Source organism: Mustela nivalis (assembly GCF_964662115.1).
Source record: "Mustela nivalis genome assembly, chromosome: 17".
NCBI lineage: Eukaryota > Metazoa > Chordata > Mammalia > Carnivora > Mustelidae > Mustela > Mustela nivalis.
Genome location: NC_139036.1, coordinates 43,838,839 through 43,861,388, shown reverse-complemented (window position 1 = coordinate 43,861,388; position 22,550 = coordinate 43,838,839). Strand labels below are relative to the sequence as shown.

At 53.5% G+C, this 22,550-nt stretch overlaps 2 protein-coding genes across 4 annotated transcripts; one reads left to right on the top strand and one right to left on the bottom strand.

Moving 5' to 3' along the window:
• The first annotated feature begins 521 nt into the window (after window positions 1-521).
• Window positions 522-4,015, top strand: TMEM101 (transmembrane protein 101). Its single transcript, XM_082706287.1, has 4 exons — window positions 522-724; window positions 1,027-1,207; window positions 2,070-2,216; window positions 2,994-4,015. Exons 1-4 carry the CDS (start codon window positions 588-590, stop codon window positions 3,300-3,302), a joined length of 774 nt encoding a protein of 257 aa, XP_082562413.1. The 5' UTR covers window positions 522-587; the 3' UTR covers window positions 3,303-4,015.
• A 947-nt stretch (window positions 4,016-4,962) lies between these two features.
• NAGS (N-acetylglutamate synthase) lies at window positions 4,963-9,221 on the bottom strand. 3 transcript variants are annotated; one of them, XM_082706257.1, is made up of 7 exons: window positions 8,638-9,217; window positions 7,785-8,059; window positions 7,456-7,669; window positions 7,023-7,203; window positions 6,494-6,665; window positions 6,213-6,395; window positions 4,963-5,595 (listed from the first exon to the last, which is right to left on the bottom strand). In XM_082706257.1, exons 1-7 carry the CDS (start codon window positions 9,205-9,207, stop codon window positions 5,442-5,444), a joined length of 1,749 nt encoding a protein of 582 aa, XP_082562383.1. In that variant the 5' UTR covers window positions 9,208-9,217; the 3' UTR covers window positions 4,963-5,441. The 3 variants fall into 3 exon arrangements, with proteins under 3 accessions (XP_082562383.1, XP_082562385.1, XP_082562384.1); XM_082706258.1 differs by lacking the exon at window positions 4,963-5,595 and adding an exon at window positions 5,651-5,863 and having other exon boundaries at window positions 8,638-9,219; XM_082706259.1 differs by lacking the exon at window positions 6,213-6,395 and having other exon boundaries at window positions 8,638-9,221.
• Between the last annotated feature and the right edge of the window lie 13,329 nt (window positions 9,222-22,550).

The window sequence follows — 22,550 nt, the reverse complement described above, 5'->3', positions numbered from 1 at the left end:
TTTTTTTTAAGATTTTATTTACTTATTTGACAGAGATCACAAGTTTGCAGAGAGGCAGGAAGAGAGAGAGGGGGAAGCAGGCTCCCAGCAGAGCAGAGAGCCTGATGCGAGGCTCCATCCCTCTAGGATCATGACCTGAGCTGAAGGCGGGGCTTTAACCCACTGAGCCACCCAGATGCCCCTGGCCTCCTCATTTTACAGATGGGTCTTAGAAAGTGCAGGGGATATGCCCCAAGTCCGTTAGGGTTGGAGTTAGGATTGGAGCCCAGGTTTAGCAGCAAACACCAGTTCGTCCACAGCGCTGATATCCTGCACCCACTGTTCCTTCCTCTGGTCTAGTTTTCAATTTTGCATCCACGAGGAGGGGTCCTTAAGCCCCAAAGCAGGGAGAAAGGATGAACTCCGCAGCTGGAACACATCCTTCTGTCCGGAACTAGAGAGCGAGAGCACTATTTCCCGTCGGAAGGGGAAAAATGCTGCCCTCAGCCCCGCCCCCGCCGCCTCGCGAGATCCGGAAGTTGCGTGTCGCATCCCGGCGCCAGCCTCCCGGTCGGGGGTGACGCCGCAGCGGACTGCCCTTTCCCAAGATGGCGTCGAAGATGGGTTCGCGACGGTGGATGCTGCAGCTGATCATGCAGCTGGGTTCGGTGTTGCTCACACGCTGCCCATTCTGGGGGTGCTTCAGCCAGCTCATGCTGTACGCTGAGAGGGCCGAGGCGCGCCGGTGAGCGGGCCCACGCGGCCGCCGAGCGCGGTGGGGTGGCGGTACGGCCCGTCCCAAGAACGGGGGTGCAGTGAGGTGGGGAAGAAGTTGGGACCCTTGGGCTGGGGAAAAATTGGGATCTCGGGCTTGGTAGGGGCCCTGGTCTGGGGCAAGGTGGGCATCGAGCGTAGCGCAGCGGTCCTGGCCGTGAGAAGGGCCTCCGGTTCAGGGGCGCAGGGGAGCTTGTGGGAACTTAGGGGGTCGTAAGGCTCTTCTCCCGCTTCATTCTGTCCTCGTTGCTTCTTCCCCTCTCTGGCTCGCAGGAAGCCCGACATCCCAGTGCCCTACTTGTACTTCGACTTGGGGGCGGCCGTGCTGTGCGCCAGCTTCATGTCCTTTGGAGTGAAGCGGCGCTGGTTCGCGCTGGGGGCCGCCCTCCAGCTGGCCATTAGCACCTACGCCGCCTACATCGGGGGCTACGTCCACTACGGGGACTGGCTGAAGGTGAGCACCTCGGCCCAAGGCGGGACTTCGCTAGGGGGCTGGGGAGCCCGAGGCCAGTGCCCAGTGACCCCGGGGCAGCGGGTAATGCATGGTGCTAGCCAGGTGCATAGTGTGAAGCCTGGGAAGGCAGAACCCCTAGGCTTGTGGAGGTTGTTACAGACTGCAAAGATGAAAGGCCCTCAGAGACCACACAAGACTGTCTTTCAGGGCGTGAAAACTGAGGTGCAAAGATGAGAAACAGACTTCCCCAAAGTTACACGACAGTTAGCATTGCAGGTGAGGCCAGAACCCTTTATGCCATTAGTTAGTAATGTCAGAATATAGGGCAAAAGGGACCTTGGAGAGTACTGGTTCCAGCCATCTGATTTCATGAAATTTAATTAATTTAGGGCGGCATGTAAATCTGAAGTGCCAGAGCCTGTACCAGGTGCTGCAGGTGTGTAGATAATCCTGGACAGAGGCAGGGACTGTCAGTCCAGTGGGGGTGGCAGATGTGCGAACAACTACCGGACAGTGGGATCCCAGATTTTTTTTTTTTTTTTTTATGGGATAGACTATACTCTATAGCAGAAAGAACATTGGGATTCGAGTCTGTACACCTGGAGGTGTAGAGGGGGCAACTCTTGGTATCTGGACACTTTCTGTAGGACCTTGGACAATTTTAGTAATCCCCTGGGCCTCAGTTTCCACTTCTGATAAAAAGAGTTCTATCTCTGCTGCACCTGCCCACCACACTTGGAAACGGTAAGAGGGTTCATCGGATGGAATGGGATGTATAGAGATGGGCAGTGCTGTGCTCTAGACAGCCAGGAGAAAGGTGGTGGCTGCAGTTCCTGACTGGGGTCCCCTCGCCTCGGTCCAGGTCCGGATGTACTCGCGCACAGTTGCTATCATCGGCGGCTTTCTTGTGTTGGCCAGCGGCGCTGGGGAGCTGTACCGCCGGAAGCCCCGCAGCCGCTCCCTCCAGTCCACCGGCCAGGTGTTCCTGGGCATCTACCTCATCTGCGTGGTAGGTTGGGGGGTTGCTGGTAGGTTGGCTGGAAGTGCTTGCCCGGGAGTGAGGCAGAACCCAGGGAGGTGGGCAGAATAAGGCCCTGCATATATAGTTCCTGATGGTCTGCCTCCTGGACACTGCCCCAGCCAGCTATTGTGCTCAGGAACCATTCAAGTGCCTAAGACCTGGCTGAGGGTCCCTTCTTCCAGCATTATTGCCACCAGGGAGAGAAGAGGTTGGATTGACTGTCCAGTCCCAAGCCTGAGAGTCAGCAGAACAGGGTGGACTGGTCCTCTCATGGCTTCAGCCTGCAGAGGACTGGGAGAGGGAGCAAAGGAGAGGTTTGGTGGGATTCAGACCCCAGATGGGGCTCTGTTGCTTAGAGTTGGTTGGAGTAGTGAGTTATGGTACTCCCTAGTGGACGACCTAGGGGGAGCCAGTGTGGCTGGGGACCTGGACAGGCTCCAGGTCACTTGGCTTCATCTTGGTTCCTGGGCACCATATCCCATGTGCAGAGCTCTGTACTCAGAGGTGAGAGCCCCAGTCTGGCAGCGGAGACACGCTTCTGCCCTCCTGAGCCCCAAAGGTGAGGAGAGACAGGCCCTAACCTCTGGAGTTCCCTAGCCTGTGTGGGGGGAGATGCAGGCCCTCCTTTTAGAGAGCCCCAGGTCTGAGCCAGGAGTCAGGGGCCCCGCTGGCAGAGGCTGACTTGCAGTTGGCATCTCAGGGCCAGCCGTCCCCAGACAGGCTCCTCAGCCTGCAGGAGAGACTTAGAGGATGGTGTGTCTTTAGGCCTACTCGCTGCAGCACAGCAAGGAGGACCGGCTGGCCTATCTGAACCATCTCCCGGGAGGGGAGCTGATGATCCAGCTCTTCTTCGTGCTGTACGGCGTCCTGGCCCTGGCCTTCCTTTCGGGCTACTACGTGACCCTGGCTGCCCAAATCCTGGCCATTCTGCTGCCCCCTGTCATGCTGCTCATTGATGGCAATGTCGCCTACTGGCACAACACACGGCGCGTTGAGTTCTGGAACCAGATGAAGCTCCTTGGAGAGAGTGTGGGCATCTTTGGGGCTGCCGTCATCCTGGCCACCGATGGCTGAGTGGCACTGGGAGAGGCCGAGATGGGCGCAGCAAGCCACCGAGGGCCACCCGCCTTCCTGCTTGCTGGCCCCGTTGTTTCCTTCTGCTTTCCACTCTGTTGGTTTGGTTCTTTGCTGTGTGTGTGTGTTGGTAAGAGGCAAGTCTCTTCCCTGGTACCTGGGCTCGGCCCTGGGTGGGTGGGAGCCCCGCTCACGATGCCTTACAGGGCTTTTTCCTGTTTGGTGGTGGGAGACCTGAGGCCAGCTGCTCCCTGGGTCTCCTGTCTCAGAGAAGGGAGTAAGGCAGGGCTTGGGGGGGGGGGGGCTACTGAGAATGGAAGACAGAGGAAGACCATGAACCAGAAGTGAGCAGATGTGAAAAATTCCTTTTTGAACCTGGCCAAGCGCAGCTAGGCTCTACAGTGCTTTCTGGAGACTGATACTGAGACTGAGACTGTGTGTGTTGACACGTGTTCAGGGCTGGGAGGAGCCAGGAGCCAGGTGCCACGGAGTGAGTTCTCAGGGTGTGCTGGAGGCAGAAACAGCACTTGCTGTTGCCCTACCTTGAAAGCAGAGCAGGCCGCTGCCCGGGGTGTGCGGGGGTAGGGCAGGCGGTGGCTAGCTTCCTGCCTCCTGCCTGCTGTTTCCAGCTCTATGGTTGGCCTGGTTGGGGTGAGTGCCCTCCCAAAGACCAGACCACACAGTCCTCCAAAAATAAACATTTTATATAGACATTTGGCTTTAGCTTCTCTGTTCTCCCCGCAGGGCACGTTGCCATTGGCTGGGATTGATCTTGAGTTTTTTGAGAGATCGCATCTGGTTAATTCCCACTTTGGTTCCCCCGTGATCTCTGCCCTGTTCTGAGGGTTCCCACAGGCCTTTGGCCGTCTACTCAAGATCCTCCCTGTATTCTGCCTTTGATCCATCGCCTTGGTCCCTGTGTCGTAGCTTGTCTCTGCCTACCCTTTTTTCCTCCTGGTTTCTTTTGAAGAAATCTTTGGTGAGGGCAGCTGGCAGGGGGCAGGGGGGCTAGCATTGAGTGTCCACTCTGAGGATTTTACATCTTACAGATGGGGCAAATGGAAGCTCAGAGAAGGTGAGCAGCTTCCCTCAAGCCACAGAGCAAATGTAGCCGCAGCTGGATTCCAGGTCGGGCCTGTCTTAATGCCCACACACAGCTGTGCGCTCTGTCACCCCTCTTCTGAGGGAAGGCAGAAGCTGCTCCTGGGGTTTGGTTCTGTCATGGCCCTGCTGTGCCATGATGGTCCTCTCCCTGCTTGTCCATGCACCTCCTGATTGAAAGTAGCCTGGCGACCAGCAAGGGGCCTGTCACATCGCGGGGGTCAAAAATGTGGAATGAGACCTCTGGCTTTGGGCTCCTGCTGGCTGAGGTGTTCTCAGCAGATGGACACAGCCTCCAGTGGGTTTAGGGGAAAACATCCAAGTCTGGGCCTTGCTTGGAAAGAGAGCTGGGGCTGCTGTTGGTCTGGTCTGTGGGATGGAGGGGAGCCCCACTGGGGGCTGCTGACATCCAGGTGAGGGAGACGGTGACAGCATTCATCTTGGAGGCACTCCATCTCATTTAGCTCCTCTCTTCCCTCTGGGAGCCCCCTGGTTCTCCAGCCCTCAAGATCTTGCTCCCAGAAGGTCACTGCTCATTTCCTTTCAAGTGTGAGCTGACTCTCAGACAAGTATTTGTGTTTTAATCAAGGCCTCCTGAAAAGTTGTAAGACCCAAAGGGATTAAAGTAAGTGGTGGACTATCAAGCAAATGGGGGTGATATTTCGGATAAGGGAGCCTCGAAACAGAACGGAGGCCACAGAGACTGGCCCACCTTTAAGGTTCGCCCTGAAGGAAAACCGGCAAGCCCTCGACCCTGGCTTCCCAAATCTCTAGACTAAAAAAGGAAGGCCATCTGGTTATAGTTATGGAGCCAGTGGTGAGTGTCGGGGGTTGTCTTGGACACACCCTTCTTCCTGGGCTTGTTCCCTCTTGGGCGCCCCCCTCTGGACAGAGTAGAGTAGGAGCCGCTTCCTTCTCTGCAGATCACTTAGCCATCAAGCCTGGTCCAGCCTGTGGCTGCCTGGGATCATCACCTCCAGCAGGCATGACTTTGGTTCACCCTGGTTGTCCCAGGGCCTGAAGGGCAGGCAGTGAGGGTCAGCTGCCTGGGTCAGAAGCTGGCTTGCAGAAGGAGTCCGGCAGCCCCTTGGCATGGTTGACCAGCTCATAAGAGTCCCGGATATCGGCCAGGCCAAACCAGAAGAAGATCCACTGCTTGTTGGAGAAGCTGCCATCACTGTGTTTGAAGTACCTGGTTGGGGGGAAGGAGGCAGCTTTTAGGGCAAGCTTTTAGGCATGCCATCTACATGCTAGGCACCCTGCTGTTATCCGGTTTCATCCTTACAGCAGCCGCCAAGAGCCTGGTGGTGTGGTATGCTCTTTGCACAGAGAAGCAGCTAAGGCTCGGAGAAGCTAGTGGACCTGCCAGAGTCCCAAAGCTAGGAAGCTTAGACTGAGGACGTCCTTTGCTCTGTGCCTCCAGGGGAGGGGTTCTTGTTCACCTCTTGGTCCCCACACAGCTGGATGAGGGCATAGTTGTAGAAGGAAAGAGAAAGGAGAGACCATTATGCTGGAGCTGCAGTAGGCCTGGGGTCAGCGCTTGGCCATTAGGCCGGGAATAGAGACTGGAGGATCAGGACTCTTCTAAGGACTCTGGGAGAGTCAGGGAGTGTCTTCAAGGAATCCACTGCAGTGGGACAGAGCGTGTTTAAGTGTGCTCTGCTTCTGGGGAAATCTCAGATTCCGTGTGTGGTCTGCTCCTTGGGGAATGTGGGGTCACATGGAATGGAGCCTTTTCCTTGGGGGAGGCCCAGCTTTCGGGGGGCGTGGCTGTGGAGAGCTGGGGCGGGGGCGGGGGGCGGGACCTACCAGGGATTGATGGGGTTGGTGACGCGGGAGCGCCAGAAAAGCGTCTGCAGGTCCCGCCGCAGGCACTCCCAGAGCATCTGGCCCGAGCCTTGTCCCTGGCGGCTGGAGCTCACCACAAACTTGTCTAGATATGGGGTGCCTCCCAGTACCGGCTCCGTGGTCAGAATGGCGGCCGCGTTGTACCTGGCGCAGCAGGGGAGAGGCAGGCTGGGACCTCTCTTAGGCCCCAAGCTGTCCAGCTCTGTCCCTCGGTCCCTGTCCCCTGGGTCCCGCAGGCTCACCCCTCAGAAACGTAGACAGAGTGCAGCCGTGGGCGCAGCGAGGCCAAGTAGTCGTCCCGGAGCTTCTTGCCGAAGCTGGCGTTGACCAGGTTCACCAGGCGGCGCTGGTCCAGGCTGTCCAGGCTGCGCACCCGCAGCATCCGCTCGGCGTTCTTGAACAGGGTCCCAGACCCTGGGGGTGGCGCGGAGCGCGAGGGGTTGGTTAGTTTAGCCCGAGAGCCAGGGCCCATCAGCTCCTGCCTGTGCTCTGCCTGGTCGTCGGAGGGGGAGGGGTGTCCGGATATGACAGGGGCCAGTGGGACAGTGGCCCTCTTGGGAAGATCTCCACAATTTAGTGATCTCTGCGGTCAGCAGAGATACGTGCAGGATTTTCATACGGGGAGAAGCTCTCTCCTGGCAGTTTGTCCCTCAACTTCGGTCCATCGTGCGGAGTCCCACCTACTTCCCCTAGACCCGCCTGCCTCCCCCAAAACCCTGTCTCGCCTGGTCTCCGCCCCCGCCCCGCCCCGCCCCCCGGCGCGGCCCGCACCCTTGTTGCTGAAGAGCTCGGTGAGCAGCGTGGCGGCGGCGGCGATGACGGCCGAGGAGTGGTGCGGCAGGCGGCTGAGCACGTCCACGATGAGCCGCATCTGCTGCCGTTCCTTGGTGCTCACCCACTCGGCGTTGCTCACCACGTCCAGGTCGGCCGGCAGGTTCACGTTACTCAGGACCTGCGTCCAGGCCCAGGGGGTGAGCCTCTGGCCCGCAGCCGGCCGCGGACGGCGCCCCTAACCCCCACGGACCCCTTTACCCTCGCACCCTCCCGGAGTCCTCGGCTGAGGAGGGTTCGGATCTGGGCACCAAGCCATTCCCTAGCCACCCAGCTTGACTCTGGGGCCCGTCAGGGAGGCGAGCAGGGAGCCCAAGAAGGACTCAGCCGGGACCGGGGTCCCGCGAGCGGCGCCCGAACGGAGGGGATACACCTTCTGACTGCTGTCGCGCAGGCCTCCTGTGTTATTGAGGAAGATGATTTTGGTGGGCTGTAGCGCCTTGGCCAGAGCCGCGGTCACCTCCAGCGAGTCGAGGAGGACGGAGCGGCGCGCCGTCGTCTCCCCGATGGGGCACAGTATGGGGATGCTGCCGGACTCCAGGCACCACTGTAGCAGGTCGGTCTCCACGGAGACGATGCCGCCGTAGCTGTGGGGCCAGACGCCGCGCTCAAGAGGGCCCCCTCCAGGCCTGCGGGGCTGGGGCGGGGCGGGCGGCCGGGCTAGGTCTAAGGACGCCAGGCGCACGCGGGGCCCGCACTAACCTGGCGTGAGGGGCGGGCTCAGCCGCGCTCAGCACCGAGCCGCCGCCGAAAAAAGGCACGGCAGGGGCAGCGTTGTGCCGCAGCTCATCCACCAGCACCTTGCAGTTCTGGGCCAGCTGTGCCTTGGCCTCCCAGAAGGAAAGGCAGCCGGAGGGCGCCGTGGGAGCGGGCAGCCCTAGGACAACCAGGGGCTTCATGTCCATGCGCTGCAGGAATGCCAGAGCGAAGGCCAAGCTGGATACGGCGCTACTGCACTTGAGTACCTCCTCGTCCACCTGTGGGGGAGGAAGCGTTCAGAAGGGGCAACACTGGCCCTGACTCCCGCAGCCTGACCCCCCACCCCAGCCCTGTCGGTGCCCCCTGCCCTGCCCAGGAGCAGTCAGGCCCCATTCCTGGCTACCGGCGCCCACCTGCTCCGCCCTTTGCCCCGTTGGGTCTTGCCATCCCCTTATCTCGCATTGGTGTTCCTCCCTCTGTGCCTCCCTGCGACCTTGGACTCTATGAGTTCTTGGGGGGAGGGGTAACCCAGGCAGCTCCTGTCCAAGTTCCCTACTTGGGTTCCCATCTGAACCCATAATCGCGCCCACGGTGTGTGTGCGTGGTGGGGAGACTTCTCCAGCGCATCACACTTGGGGGATTACGGTCCCCCAGTCTCCTCGCCTGGGCTGGGCGTGAGACTATGGGAGCAGCGCACAGCTTCACCCGGCGCCGGGCACTCGTCCTGGCACCGTCTCACCCTTTCGGCTTCCGCTGTGCAGAGTCGTAGCGGGTCCCGCCATGCCTGGCGACACGTCGCCGGACAGCCCCCATACATCCCGTCGCTGTGGCACGGCCGGCGCCGGCCTCGGCTCACCTCGATGACCGCGAAGGGCTTGTCTGCGGAGTGGTAGCAGGTCTGGAACTGCGTGAGCCAGTGGCGCGCCTCCCCGGGGCTGGCTCCGCACTGGTTCAGAAAGGCCTGGATGTCTCGTTGCACCAGCGAACGGCCGGCCGGGCCCCCCGGGGGGTCGGGAGGGCCGGGGGGCGCCGGGGGCGGTGTCCACTCCTGCTCTTCCGGGGCAGGCGAGCGGAGGTCGTCCTCGGCGCCCTCCGGCCCTTCCCGTGCGGGCTGGGCCGGCGCCCAGGCGGTGCTGAGCCGGCGACCTGGGCTGGCGCCCCTGGCGGTCCGCCGTCGTGCGCTGCCGCTCAGTCTCCGGGCACCCCCAGGGCCTCGGGGACCGCGCAGCCTTCCTCCCACCGAGGTGGTTCGTAGGGCCCAGGCCAACCGCGCCGTCGCCATGACAACCAGACTGGCTGGTCCCCCCACGAGTGCGCTTCTGTCCACAGCTCCCGGCTCTGGGGGGCTCTTAACCTGCTGCAAGGCGGGGCTGGACCAGCCGGGGCGGGGCGCGGACTGGGGGCGCAGAGTCTTCTCTGGGTGCATTTGAGGAGGGTCAGGCAGGGCATGGGTCAGAGGGCGGGGCCACCAGTATCCCCCGCCCCTGGGGGGGGGGGAACGGAACCCACTAGCGCGGGTCACGCGGCAGAGATAAGGGGTGGCGAGGTGTCTTTCATCTGCTGCCAAGGCCGGTTCCAGGAAGGGCTTAGGAGACCCAGGGTGGCTTTGGCGGTTTGCGGGTTCTGGATGATTAAACGGGAGTGTGAGGAGGGCAGGAGGGGAGAGCAAGTGGCCGCTGCCGCTGTTGCCGCGGGACTGAGGGAGGAGACTGCAAGGAGAGGCAGGGAGGAGTGGAAGGAGGGTGCAGGTGTGCCAGCTCTGCTGAGGGCGGGGATGCCTCTGTCCTATCATCGGAGATCAAAGAAGATTGGAGTCATGAGGTTACCAGGGTTTGCAGGCTCCAGACAGTGGGTACCACTTGGAAGATTTTGTCATATTCTTAAATCACCTCTTCTTATTTATTTTAGTTTACTTTTTATTTTTATTTTATTTCATTACCTTGTTTGAAACCAGGCCATCAGCTATATGCTCGAGACTGTAAGCACTGGGAAGCCAGCTTCGGTTTCTTTTCCCTCCTTTTCCCAAACATAAGCCCTTTTCCACCAAGACAAGCGTCCAGATCTGATGGGAAAGGGAACCGAAAGGGAAGTCACCCCTTATTAGTATGAAATTTTAAATTTAATTTTATTATTTTTTTAAAGATTTTATTTATTTATTTATTTATTTGTTTGTTTATTTTTTTAAGATTTTATTTATTTACCTGACAGAGAGAAATCACAAGTAGATGGAGAGGCAGGCAGAGAGAGAGGGAAGCAGGCTCCCTGCTGAGCAGAGAGCCCGATGCAGGACTCGATCCCAGGACCCTGAGATCATGACCTGAGCTGAAGGCAGCGGCTTAACCCACTGAGCCACCCAGGCGCCCCAAAGATTTTATTTATTTATTTGACAGAGACCAGAGATCACAAGTAGGCAGAGAGGCAGGCAGAGGGGGTGGTGATAGGAAGCAGGCTCCCTGCTGAGCAGAGAGGCCCCATGAGGGGCTCAATTCCAGCACCCCGGAGATCATGACTTGAGCCGAAGGCAGAGGCCTTCACCCACTGAGCCACCCAGGCGCCCCATAGGAAATTTTTTAAATTTAAAATTTATCAAAATTTATCCCTGTCAAGACTGTAACTAGAAAACCAGTATCCCCTTGCTATCATCAGAAGAAAGCCTTAAGAATAAAGCCAGAATGAAATCTTAATCAGTTCCAGCCAGCTAGTGTTGCCAGCTCTCTTGGTAACACAGAAGGCCGGCGAGTGCCCAGGGTCAGAAGCACCCTGCAGCCTGGGAGGCTTTCTGCTGACTTGTGGAATGCCAGGCACCGTGCAAAGCATTTCACATATAATAATTCATTTTGTCCTCACAATGACGCCAGGATGGGTATTATTATTATTCTGCCCACTTTACAGGTCAGGAAATCAAGGCACAGAACAATGGGAAGGCCAAGGTTGTTCCTCTCATCAACAGTGGGGCTGTTCTTGGAAGCAAAGCAATTCTGCTCCAGCTGCATGCTCCTAAACAAGATTTGAAAAGGACCTGAAAACTTTCACAGGATGTGATTCATTGTGACTTGATACTGTATCCGCCTGCTGCCAGAAGCACCCCCCACACTATCCGTTGTACACATCCTGCGCTTCCGTACTGTACCGGGTGCTGGATCCCCCACACGCTGTCCTTGTAGAGGAGGAAAGCAAGTGTGAAGGAGCAGTGACTTGGCCAAGGTCACACTGCTGTTAGCGTCACTGCCAGATGTTGGGCAACCTAAGTTCTCGCTACTGCTCACTTCTTCCTTCTATGCAGTTCTGTGCTCCCTGGGCTGGGGGTCAGGACTCTGGGGGCTCTGCCTGAACCGCTAGTGGTGGCTTGAGCTGCTTCTCTCCTGAGTATCTCAGAGGATGCTGGGGGAACACGCCCACCCTGTCCCAGGATCCCCCGCCAACACGCTCATGCCTGCACCCACACGTGCGCGCACACACAGCACACGTAGGCCTTATCCTGGGCAGGAGACTCCTGGCAGGGGGAGGGGGGAGCTGACCTTTGTGACCTTGTCCAATGACTTTTCCATTTTCCTATTTAGAAATCCTGGGTTCCCTTAGAGCATGGAAGGTCTGTACCCCCTACTCTGTGGGGGCACCTCTAGGGCCTTCTGTCTCTTTGCAATTTACTCCTGCCCACCCCCTACTTCCCTACACTTCCCAGAATCCCCCAGGGGAGGTGGTCCTAGCTCCTGGGGGCACTAATCACTTTCCAAGCCCCTCATCGGGCGCTCCCACCCTCCCTGGCCCTGCCCCACTCAGGATTCCTCCTTTCCTGTCTCTCTGCCCCAGCTCTGTCCTCTCTTCAGGCCTCTCCCAAACGTATGCCTCTTCCAGGCCCTTTCCCCCTCCTCCCAAGTCAGGGCCTCCCTGAGAGCAAGGCTGACTTCTCGCTTCAGACGGGAGCTTCCTGAGGGCAGAGTGGATGTCTCCCTCCGACCAGGGGCCCACCCATTTCAGCCGCCAAGAGCATCAGCCCCATTTCCCGTAGGCTGGTGGGGCAGACAGGGGCTGGGGAACTGCTTCCTACTGCCCCACTGCCTTGGGCTTTAGCCCAGAGGGCCGTGTCCCCAGGCAGCCAATGGGCCCAGGGATACCCTGAGTAGATGATTAACTCTAGGCCCAGTGACCCTGGGGCCACTGTGTCCTCACTGCCTCTCTCTGGGGGAAGGCCAGCCTCTGGTTGGAGAACTGGCCCTGCTTTGTGGAGGAGATGAGTGTGGGTGTAAGAGGTCAACACCCCTACCCGACCCCACCCCTCCGAATTGAAGGCCGCCAGGATCCCTGGGGGTCTGGGTTCCAGCGTAAATTTTCCTCATTCCCCCTAAAGCAGGCCGTCGTTTTGTTTTTCAGAGCAAAGCTTGTTGTCATTGTGCCCAGAATCAGGCTCCTGTCTTCTCACCAGGCCCTGGGTCGTGGAGATGCTGGGAACAGACACAACCCGCCAACTCCTCCAGACACTTCCCTCAGCATGGACTGGAGCTGGTTTGAAGGGCCAGGCTGTCCCTCCTACTAAAGCCCTCCTTGGCTGCCCCTCAGGACAGGTAGGCGTGGAAGTGACAGGAATTCAGCCAGTCTAGGGGCCGGGATGACAGCTGACAGTTCCAATCATAGCACCTGAGGGGAGATACACACACACACACACACACACACACACAGCGTACGCAAATGTAACATCCCACACCATCCACTAGGCTGCACACAGAAACACAGATGTCTAGACACACAAGTGTACGGAGATCCTCAGAACAGTGGAGATCCACACCACTCGTTGTCACACAGGTGTACACATGGCGAGATGCACATGTACAGGCACTACAGGTGAACAGAGAGACACGGGTCCACCCGGACACGCATTCACGTGCAGAATTATGCCAATTTACATGCGCGGCCACTGTGTCATTCATAGGAACACAGACATGTACATGCAAGCAGGGGCTGAGAACACACAAAGACATACCAGCTGTTATCAGTGACAACTACAGGGACACTTAGATCTGGAGACATGAATGTATGTGGACTTTTGTATGTGTGCGGGCACACGCACACTCACACACACACTACATACAGAGTTATAGGCGGACACCCCCCCGGTCCCGAGGTCACACATGTCTACCCACAGACAGAGGCACAGAGCTGTACTCACTCACACACCGTGATGGGGTCTGACATGGGTGAAGTGGCCAGGAAACATTGAAGGAAGGAAGGAAGGGAAGAGAAGACAGAAGGAAAGAGGTAGGGCCCTGTGGAAAGGGAAGCCTGGCTCTGTGGACCCTGTGCTGTGGGACTGGCTCGAGGACCACCCGACAGCCCCAAGGTGGCCCTCTCCGTCCGTGAGGAGGGAGAGCCCAGCGGGAGAGAACAGAGGCCTTGGTCAACCACAGTTTTGTGAGCACGTGTTATGTGCCTGGTCGTGAACGGGGTGCTCTGAGGATGCAGTCCTGTTTCCCTGGCTGGAGACCAGCAGGCCTGGTGCTGGTGCTGCCACTTCCTTGGTTGCCAGGGTTTGGCCAAGGCACTTAACTTCTCTGGGCCCCCGTTGTCTCCCCTGTATAAAGCGGGGAAAGAGAATAAAACTTAATCTCATGCGCAGTAGTGAAGACGGAAAGCTCTCCATGGGCGCGCAGTCAGCCAAATCCACACTGTGGGAAACCATAGGACAGACAACCTGGTTTCCTCAACAGGTAAATTACAAGGAAAAGAATAAGAGAGAGGAAGGCGGAGTAGATGAAAAGGTGTGTGTGTGTGTTTTATGGATTCTATTTTAAGTAACTTCTACACAACTCTGAGATCAAGAGTCATATGCTCGGGACACCTGGGTGGCTCAGTGGGTTAAGCAGCTGCCTTCGGCTCAGGTCATGATCCCAGCGTCCTGGGATCGAGTCCCACATCTGGCTCCTTGCCCTCCGCAGGGAGCCTGCTTCTCCCTCTGACTCTGCCTTCCACTCTGTCTGCCTATGCTCGCTCTCGCTCACTCTCTCTCTGACAAATAAATAAATAAAATCTTTAAAAAAAAAAAAGAGTCATATGCTCTACTGCCTGAGACAGCCAGGACTCTCCCTAGAAAAGACCGATTGATTGATTGATCGATTTTAGAAAGAGTGAGTGCAAGCTGGGGGAGGGGGAGAGGGAGAGAGAGAATCTCAAGCAGACTCGGAGCCTATTATGGGGCTCAATCCCACAACCCTGATCATGACCTGAGCCAAAATCAAGAGTTGGTGGTTTGGGTGCCTGGGTAGCTCAGTTGGTTAAGCATCTGCCTGAGGCTCAGGTTATGATTCTAGGCTCCTGGGATTGACTCCAGCATTGAGCTCCCTGCTCAGCAGAGATTCTGCTTCTCCTTTTATTCCTCCCTACTGCTCATGATCTCTCTCTTTCTCGCTCTCTCAAAAAAAAAAAAAAAAGAGTTGACAGCTTAACTGAATGAACCAGCCAGGTGCCCCCCCAAAAGATTTATTTTTTTTATTTTTTAAATTAATTATTAATTTATTTAAAGATTTTTATTTATTTATTTGACAGAGAGAGAGAGAGAGAGAGATTACAAGTAGGCAGAGAGATAGGTAGAGAGAGAGAGGAAGGGAAGCAGGCTCCCTGCCAAACAGAGAGCCCAATGCGGGGCTCGATCCCAGGACCCTGGGATCATGACCTGAGCCGAAGGCAGAGGCTTTAACCCACTGAGCCACCCAGGTGCCCTTTTTAATTTATTTTAAAAGATTTTATTTATTTATTTGAGAGAGAGAGAGATCACGAGCAGTGGGGAGGGATAAAAGGAAGAAGCTCCATGCTCAGCAGGGAGTCCTCCTGATGCAGGAGTCGATCTCAGACCCTTTGATCATAACCTGAGGCAAAGGCAGACGCTTCATAGACTGAGCCACTCAGGCCCCCCCCCCAAAAGATGTATTTTAAAAGTCTCTTTTAATCCTTATTTGAATTCTGAATCAAACAAGCCATAAGAAATGAGACAATTGGAAAAATTTGATCACAAAGGATATTTGATATATTAGTTTTTAGGTGTACTATGATTGTGTGTTATGTTTTTTCTTAAAGATTTTATTTATTTATTTGATAGAGAGAGAGATCAGAAATAGGCAGAAAGAGAAGAGGAAGCAGGCTCCCTACTGAGCAGAGAGCCCGATGTGGGGCTCAATCCCAGGACCCTGGGATCATGGCCTGAGCCAAAGGCAGAGGCTTAACCCACTCAGCCACTCAGGCACCCCGTGTGTTATGTTTTTAAAACTACTCCATATGCTTTAGTGTACATCCTGAATATTTATAGATGAAAGGATAAGATGTCTGGCATTTGCTTCAAAATAGCCCTGGAGTGGGGAGGAAAAAGACACAAGGCAGAGGATCAAAAGGTAAGAGAGGAAAAAAGTGAAAACAAGAAACAAAAAACAAAACCCTGGAAGGGACAGGGCGGGGTAGGAGAACAGAGACAGTAAGGCTCACTCCGAGTCGGGAGGTGGTATGTGTCGAAGCTGGACAGTGGGCAGAGGATTCATTACACTACCCTCCGCTGTGTATGATTGGACAAAAGAGAAAATTCAGGGAATCCCCATAGGTGAAAGTTAGCAGCCTGACACGTAAACTCCCCATAAAAGCTAGCTTTCTTCTTCCATGAGTACTTTTCCTTCAAGGCACAAAAATGTGAAATATTATATAACTCCACAAATACGTAATTTATGGATTGAAGAATTTCGGTTCCAAGTGTGCCATGAGCCTCTTGTCCAGCAGGGGGCTCCCTACTCTCCACCTCTTCTGGCTGCTGTCCTGGGGGTGTGTGAAAAGGAGGAAGCTATCCCTGGTGTAAGGGAGATGTTGGAGGCCTGTTAGCGTTGGCCAGAGACCTTCTCTTGAAGATGAGAGAAGAAAACACACACACACACACACATACACACAGAGGGAAGAATCCGTCCATAACCCTATGATGGTTAGAGTCTTCTTACAGTCTACAATCTCTGGGGACTGGGGGTATTTAGGAAAAGGCTACTGTCTTTTTTATTTAATTTAATTAATTTATTTGACACAGAGAGAGATCACAAGTAGGCAGAGAGAGAGTGGGAAGCAGGCTCCCTGCTGAGCACAGAGCGTGATGCAAGGCTTGATCCCAGGACCCTGAGATCATGACCTGAGCTGAAAGCAGAGGCTTTAACCTACTGAGCCACCCAGGCACCAAAAAGGCTACTGTCTTGAAGATCATGATGGCGGACTCTTGGTCCAATAGGTTCTAAGCACAGGAAGTCGGTGTGATGATTATTACAGAGATGCTTGGAGACAGATGATAGACAGGTGGAGATAAAATTCTTGAGGCAAGGGCACCTGGGTGGCTTAGTGGGTTAAGGCCTCTGTCTTTGGCTCAGGTCATGATTCCAGGGTCCTGGGATCAAGCAGGCTCTCTGCTCAGCAGGGAGCCTGCTTCCTTCCCTCTCTCTCTTTCTCTGCCTGCCTCTCTGCCTACTAGGGATCTCTGTCCATCAAATAAATAAAAATAAAAAAAATTCTTAAAAAAAAAGAAATATTCTTGAGATAAGATTCTGGAGAAAGCGGAGAGCACAGTGGAGAGGTAGAAGGGGTTCCACCAGGAGTCACCCGGAATCCACAGGTGGAGATGGTTCAAGAAGAAAGGGGCAGCCCGCACCATAGATGCCTCAAAGCCTGAGAACAGGCTGCTGGTTTCACTTATCAGTGACTTTCCCATTTCAGTGTGTGTATGTTGGGGCGGGGCGTGGGGGGCTGTAGGGTAGGAAAGCCAGGTAGTAGACAGTTGGGGAGGGGACTGGGATGAGCCCACTGGAACTCTGGGAACTCCGGGCCGGAGAAAGAAGCAGAGCCTCCTTTTTTTTTTTTTTTTTTAAAGATTTTATTTATTTATTTATTTGAGAGAGAGAAAGTGGGAGAGAGAATGAGAGGGGAGAAGGTCAGAGGGAGAAGCAGACTCCCCATGGATCTGAGTCTGATGTGGGACTCGATCCCAGGACCATGACCCGAGCCCAAGGCAGTCGCTTAACCAACTGAGCCACCCAGGCAGCCCCAGAAGCAGAGCCTCCTTATTCAAAACATGGTTCTTTACATCAACTGGGGGCTAGTTGAAAATGTGGAATCTGAGGGCCCTGCTCTAGGCCTACCGAATTAACATCTGCACTTTAATGAGGCCCCTAGGGGATTCTTTGGGGGCGTCAAAATCTGGAATAATAAACTGGAATAAATAAACTGGGGCAGAGGTGTGGGCGGGTCTCAGGAAGTCAAGAGAGGTGGCATTCAATATGGGGGTGTCCCTCGAGAGTTTGAGGTCAAGGAGGAGATGGAGGGAGAGGTGAAGGCCCTGGCGTGGAGCTGAACTTGGGGCTGTTGTGTTTATGGTTTCGCGGGGTGTTGTGTGGGACTCATGGGTAAGGTTAGGGGGTGCAGCGCTGGGTGGTACTTCTCTGACCCATGGCTGAGGGGGTTACTCATCTGTGTGTTCCAGAGAGGAAAGAAGAATGTGCAGAGGTGAGTGAGTGTGTGTGTGTGTGTGTTTGAGGGTTCTGGCATGTATGAAGGGGGAGTTGGGGAGCAGAGCTCATATATATCTTTTGTGTGTTTTTGTGCTTTTATAAGTTAGAAGCCAACAAATGGAAGTTTCATAGGGTCCATCCTAATACGTGCGTGTCCCAAGGAGAAGGTGATGTGTAGGCAGAGAATTGTGGAGTTCAGGGCTTAGGAAACTGTCCTAAGGTTGAACAGCCCGCCTGCTGAACTTAGGGAACTCACGGCCCCACCCGACCTGTCCTCCAGGGAGAAGAAACCCTGCAGATTGTAATTACATACTATTGCCACAAGAGAGCGGTGTCGGCTCGGCCCGGCGATTCGAAGACCGGGTGAGCTCCCAGCGAAGTTACAGCGGTTCGCTCCAGGAGCCGAGTGAGAACCGGTCCCCGTAGTGAGGCCAGTGGTGTGGGTGCAGCTAAAGGAGACCGGGGAGCCCCTGCTGGGCTCCTAGAAGTTAAGGGTTGGTGGTGGGGGGAGGGGGGAGGTGGTGGAGCCCAGGCAGAGACCAGGGATCTGACAGTGGGAGTGGAAGGAGCAGCTGGTGGTTCCGTTTAGGGCGTAGTTAATAAAAGAACAACAGCACAAACCTCAAAACACCAAACACCTTTTTTTTTTCTTCATTATAAAAGTAATTCAGGAGAATTACTGAAAACTAGATAAATAAACCTGTCTAGCCTATTAAGACAGTTGCATTTGGTCTTTCTTTCCAAGCTCTTTCTTATACATGAAACAAACAAGGATGGCTGTATTATGGTGTGCCTGTAAATATTTCCCTGAGCTTCACTTAGGATGTCAGGAACATTTTTCATATTAGGTCCCTATATTCGTTTCCTAGGGTTGCCCTAACAAAAGACCACAGACTGGGTGGCTGAAAATAGCAGGAATATATGGTCTCACAGGTGGGGAGATTAGCCAGGATCAAGGCACCAGCAGGGCCACCAGAAACCTGTAGGGGAGAATCCTTCCTTGGCTCTTGTAGCTTCTGGTGTTTGCTGGCAGTCCTTGGCTTTCTTTGCCTTGAAGATGCCCCACTCCAATCTCTGTCTTTGGGGTCACGTGGCTACCTTCTCCCTGTGCGTGTCTCCTCTTCTTAGAAGGACGCACAAGACATATTGGATTAAGTGTCGCCTACTCCGGTATGACCTCATCTTCATGAATTAAGACCACAACATCTTCCTTCCAAATAAAGTCCTATCCTGAGGTACTGGGGGTTAGGACTTCAGCATATCATTTTGGGGGACACAATTCAACCCGTCACACTTCCTAACTGTGGCTTTTATTGACTAAGATTTCAACAAGCGTAAAATTCCCTCATCTACTTAATTAATTTCTATTATTAAACATTCGATTTGCATCCAACTTATATATGATTATAAATATATTTAGCATTTCACGCATAGCATGTTCCTTCATACTGTCAAATGATTTTTTTTAAGGATAAATATTCAGAAGAGGGAATATCTGATTGAAGTTTATGAGAGGTTATGATTATATTTTCAGTTTGGGGAGAGTACAGGATGTGAGGAGACGAAGCACAAGGCAGAAAAGAATTACCCACAGGCTCATCCGCCAGAGGAAGCTTCTATGAGCCTGATGGTTTTTTTTTTTTTTAAAGATTTTATTTATTTCTTTGTTTTTAAAGGTTTTGTTTATTTATTTGATAAGCAGAGATCACAAGTAGGCAGAGAGGCAGGCAGAGAGAGAGGGAAGCAGGCTCTTGGGGCTCGATCCCAGGACCCTGGGATCATGATCTGAGCCAAAGGTAGAGGCTTTAACCCACTGAGCCACCCAGGTGCCCCTTAAGATTTTATTTTTAAGTAATCTCCATACCCAAGGTGGAGCTGAAACTCAAAAGCCGGAGATCAAGACTGGGAGGGCTCCACCAACTGAACCAGACAGGCGCCCCCTGCTGTATATTTTTATATATACTTCTTACCCTTGTTTTTTCTGGGTTGAGATGTTAGGGCAGGTAACATTTTGTATTCTGCTTTTCCCACTTAAAGTTCCAAACAGCTTCTTATAGTAGCAACCTCATGATCAACTTTTGGGTGACTTCATAATGTTACATATGGGGATACTTTAAAATTTATTACTGAATATGCTATTATCAGATATTTATGCTACTTCGAAGTTTTCACTATTATAAATAAGTCTTGGTACACATTTTATGCATATATTGCTGAAATGACTTTATTTCAGTGGGTACCCAGAAACTGAACTCCTAGGTTAAAGTGCATAAATGCTCCCGAGTCTTTGGAAGTTGCTTTTCAAAAGGGCTGTACCAATGCCCACTCATTCGCCGAGAATGGACGCGTATGTCTATTTGCCAGCACTCTTGCCAGCAGTAGTGTTATCATTTTATTTATATATTTTTTAAGTTTTGAAATCTTCCCAGGCTGTTTTGTCTTTTTTGGTGACCAGTGATGCCATTTGTTCTTATGGTTTTTTTTAAATTTTTTATTTTTTATAAACATATATTTTTATCCCCTGGGGTACAGGTCTGTGAATCGCCAGGTTTACACAGTTCACAGCACGCACCAAAGCACTTACCCTCCCCAATGTCCATAACCCCACCCCCCTTCTCCCAACCCCCCTCCACCAGCAACCCTCAGTTTGTTTTGTGAGATTAAGAGTCACTTATGGTTTGTCTCCCTCCCAATCCCATCTTGTTCTTATGTTACCTTCCCTCTTTCAGAAGTTGTCTCTTCATGTCCCTTTGTCTTTTTGGAACCTAATGTTTTACATAGAGACAGAGATCTGTAATTTCATTTTACGTATAAAAGATATTACCTTTGGGGGCGCCTCTCTGCTCAGCGGGGAGCCTGCTTCCCCTTCTCTCTGCTTGCCTCTCTGCCTACTTGTGATCTCTGTCTGTCTGTCAAATACATAAATAAAATCTTTAAAAAAAAAAGATATTACCTTTTTTCATATCTGTCGTATGGATTTTTTTTTTTTTTTTTTGTCTATTGACTCATTTAAAACTAGTTATTGGGAGGGATGCCTGGGTGCCTCAGTTGGTTAAGCTGCTGCCTTCGGCTCAGGTCATGATCCCAGGGTCCTGGGATCAAGTTCCACATCGGGCTCCTTGCTCAGCGGGAGCCTGCTTCTCTCTCTGCCTCTGCCTGCTGCTCTGTCTGCTTGTGTTCTCCCTCCCCCTCCTCTCTCTGACAAATAAATAAATAAAAATCTTTAAAAAAATAATAAAAAATAAAACTAGTTATTGGGAAACGCAAGCTAAAACAACAGTAGGGGGCACCTCACTGGCTCAGTCGGTGGAGTGAGCGACTCTTGATCCTGGGGTCGTGAGTTCGAGCCCCACGTTGGATGTAGAGATTATTAAAAACAAACAAACAAACAAACAAATCCCCACAACAGTAAGATGCCACCTCACACACTCTCAAAAACACCAGAAAGTAACAAGGACTGGCGAGGAGGCAGAGAAATTGGAATCCCTGTGAGCTGTTGGCAGGAATGCCAAATGGTGTAGCTGCTATGGAAACAGTATGGCATTTCCTCAAAAAGTTAGGAGGGTATGGGGTGCCTGGGTGGCTCAGTGGGATAAGCCTCTGCCTTCGGCTTGGGTCATGATCTCAGGGTCCTGGAATAGAGGCCCGCATCGGGCTCTCTGCTCAGCGGGGAGCCTGCTTCCCCCTCTTTCTCTGCCTGCCTGCGCTCTCTCTTTTTTTCTGTCAAATAAATAAAATCTTTTTTAAAAAGTTAGGAGGGTAGATTTTATGTTACATGTATTTTGGGGGGGGGTTTATGTTATGTATATTTTACTGCAATTAAAAAAAAAAAAAACCAGGGAAGGAGAAAATAGAACAGATAGCCACTAAAAAACTTAATGGGTTTTACCCCGTGTAAAGTATTTCTGTGCGCTGGGCACGGAGATTAGAAAAACAATAAGATGTCAAGGTGCCCATGCACCACGAGGATCCAATGTGACATTCACACACAGTCTCATCTGCGTTTTGCTGGAGGGTGGAGCAGCGGGGGGCCAGGGAGCATTTAGGGGTGACAGCCAACCCCAACCAGGGAAGGTGGGGTGGGGGGTGAAGGGAGGGAGGTTCCTGGCGGGCTCCATCTAGGACAGATTAGGCTCGAGCCAGGCAAAAAAGAGGGGTTCATGCGTCATTTCAGTTCTGCTTTTATGACATGTACCTGTGTTTAACGCTTCTGTGGGCAAAGCTGTTGACCTTTCTCCTGTGTTCTCGTCCAGTCCTTTCTACTCACAAAGGCCTCTTCCCTCAACAGGTCTGGTTGTGCCGCCTTCCAGATTTTCTATGGTTCAATGTATATTTTTTTAAGATTTATTTATTTATTTGACAGACAGAGATCACAAGAAGGCAAAGAGGCAGGCAGAGAGAGAGGGGGAAGCAGGCTCCCCGCTGAGCAGAGAGCCCGATGTGGGCCTCTATTCCAGGACCCTGAGATCATGACCTGAGCTGAAGGCAGAGGCTTAACCCACTGAGCCACCCAGGCACCCCAGTTCAATGTATTTTTACATGTAACTCCTTAGTCTACCCAGAAATTACTTCGGTGGGGGGGGGCGCCTGGGTGGCTCAGTGGGTTAAAGCCTCTGCCTTTGGCTCAGGTCGTGATCCAGGGTCCTGGAATCAAGCCCCATATCCGGCTCTCTGCTCAGCAGGGAGCCTGCTTCCCTTCCTCTCTCTGCCAGCCTCTCTGCCTACTTGTGATCTGTCAAATAAATAAATAAAATTAAAAAAAAAAAAAAAGAAATGACTTCGGGGATGGGTGCAGGGTTCTGGGGTTGGAGGGGAGGAGGACACTGGAGGGGACCCCAATGGGAGGGCGGAGAGGCAGGAAGGGGATGTCAGGCGGCTGCCGCCGGATACTGTATTCATTCTGCTGTTCTCCCTCCTGCGTGCTGGTTGTGGACCCTCTTTCCTCCCTGGTTGTTTGAGGTGATGGATAGGGGGGTATATAGCAGAAGCCCTGGGTGATGGGAGGCGATGATCCAGTAAGACCCTGCTGAACTTGACGCATGAGGATGCAGGGCAGACTGCTGTGAGGACTTCCAATATAGAGACTGACTAGGAAAGGATGGAATTGTATATGCCATGGCTGCTCCTCAAGCTATCACTCTCAGCTCCCGCTTTCCCCTTCCTTATAAATACAGTCGACCCTTGTACCATATAGGGGTTAAGGATGTCAAAAATCTGTGTGGAGCTTTTGACTCTCCCACAACTTAACTTCCAATAC

Bases quoted from the DNA above. Each gene is read 5' to 3' on its own strand.
- TMEM101 (XM_082706287.1), top strand. From the start codon at position 588: ATGGCGTCGAAGATGGGTTCGCGACGGTGGATGCTGCAGCTGATCATG. The intron at 725-1,026 runs GTGAGCGGGCCC...TCTGGCTCGCAG, and splicing joins GAGAGGGCCGAGGCGCGCCG to GAAGCCCGACATCCCAGTGC. The intron at 1,208-2,069 runs GTGAGCACCTCG...GCCTCGGTCCAG, and splicing joins ACTACGGGGACTGGCTGAAG to GTCCGGATGTACTCGCGCAC.
- NAGS (XM_082706257.1), bottom strand. From the start codon at position 9,207: ATGCACCCAGAGAAGACTCTGCGCCCCCAGTCCGCGCCCCGCCCCGGC. The intron at 6,666-7,022 runs GTGCGGGCCGCG...CGCCACCCCCAG, and splicing joins CGAGCTCTTCAGCAACAAGG to GGTCTGGGACCCTGTTCAAG. The intron at 5,596-6,212 runs GTAGGTCCCGCC...CCCCCCAACCAG, and splicing joins ACCAACCCCATCAATCCCTG to GTACTTCAAACACAGTGATG.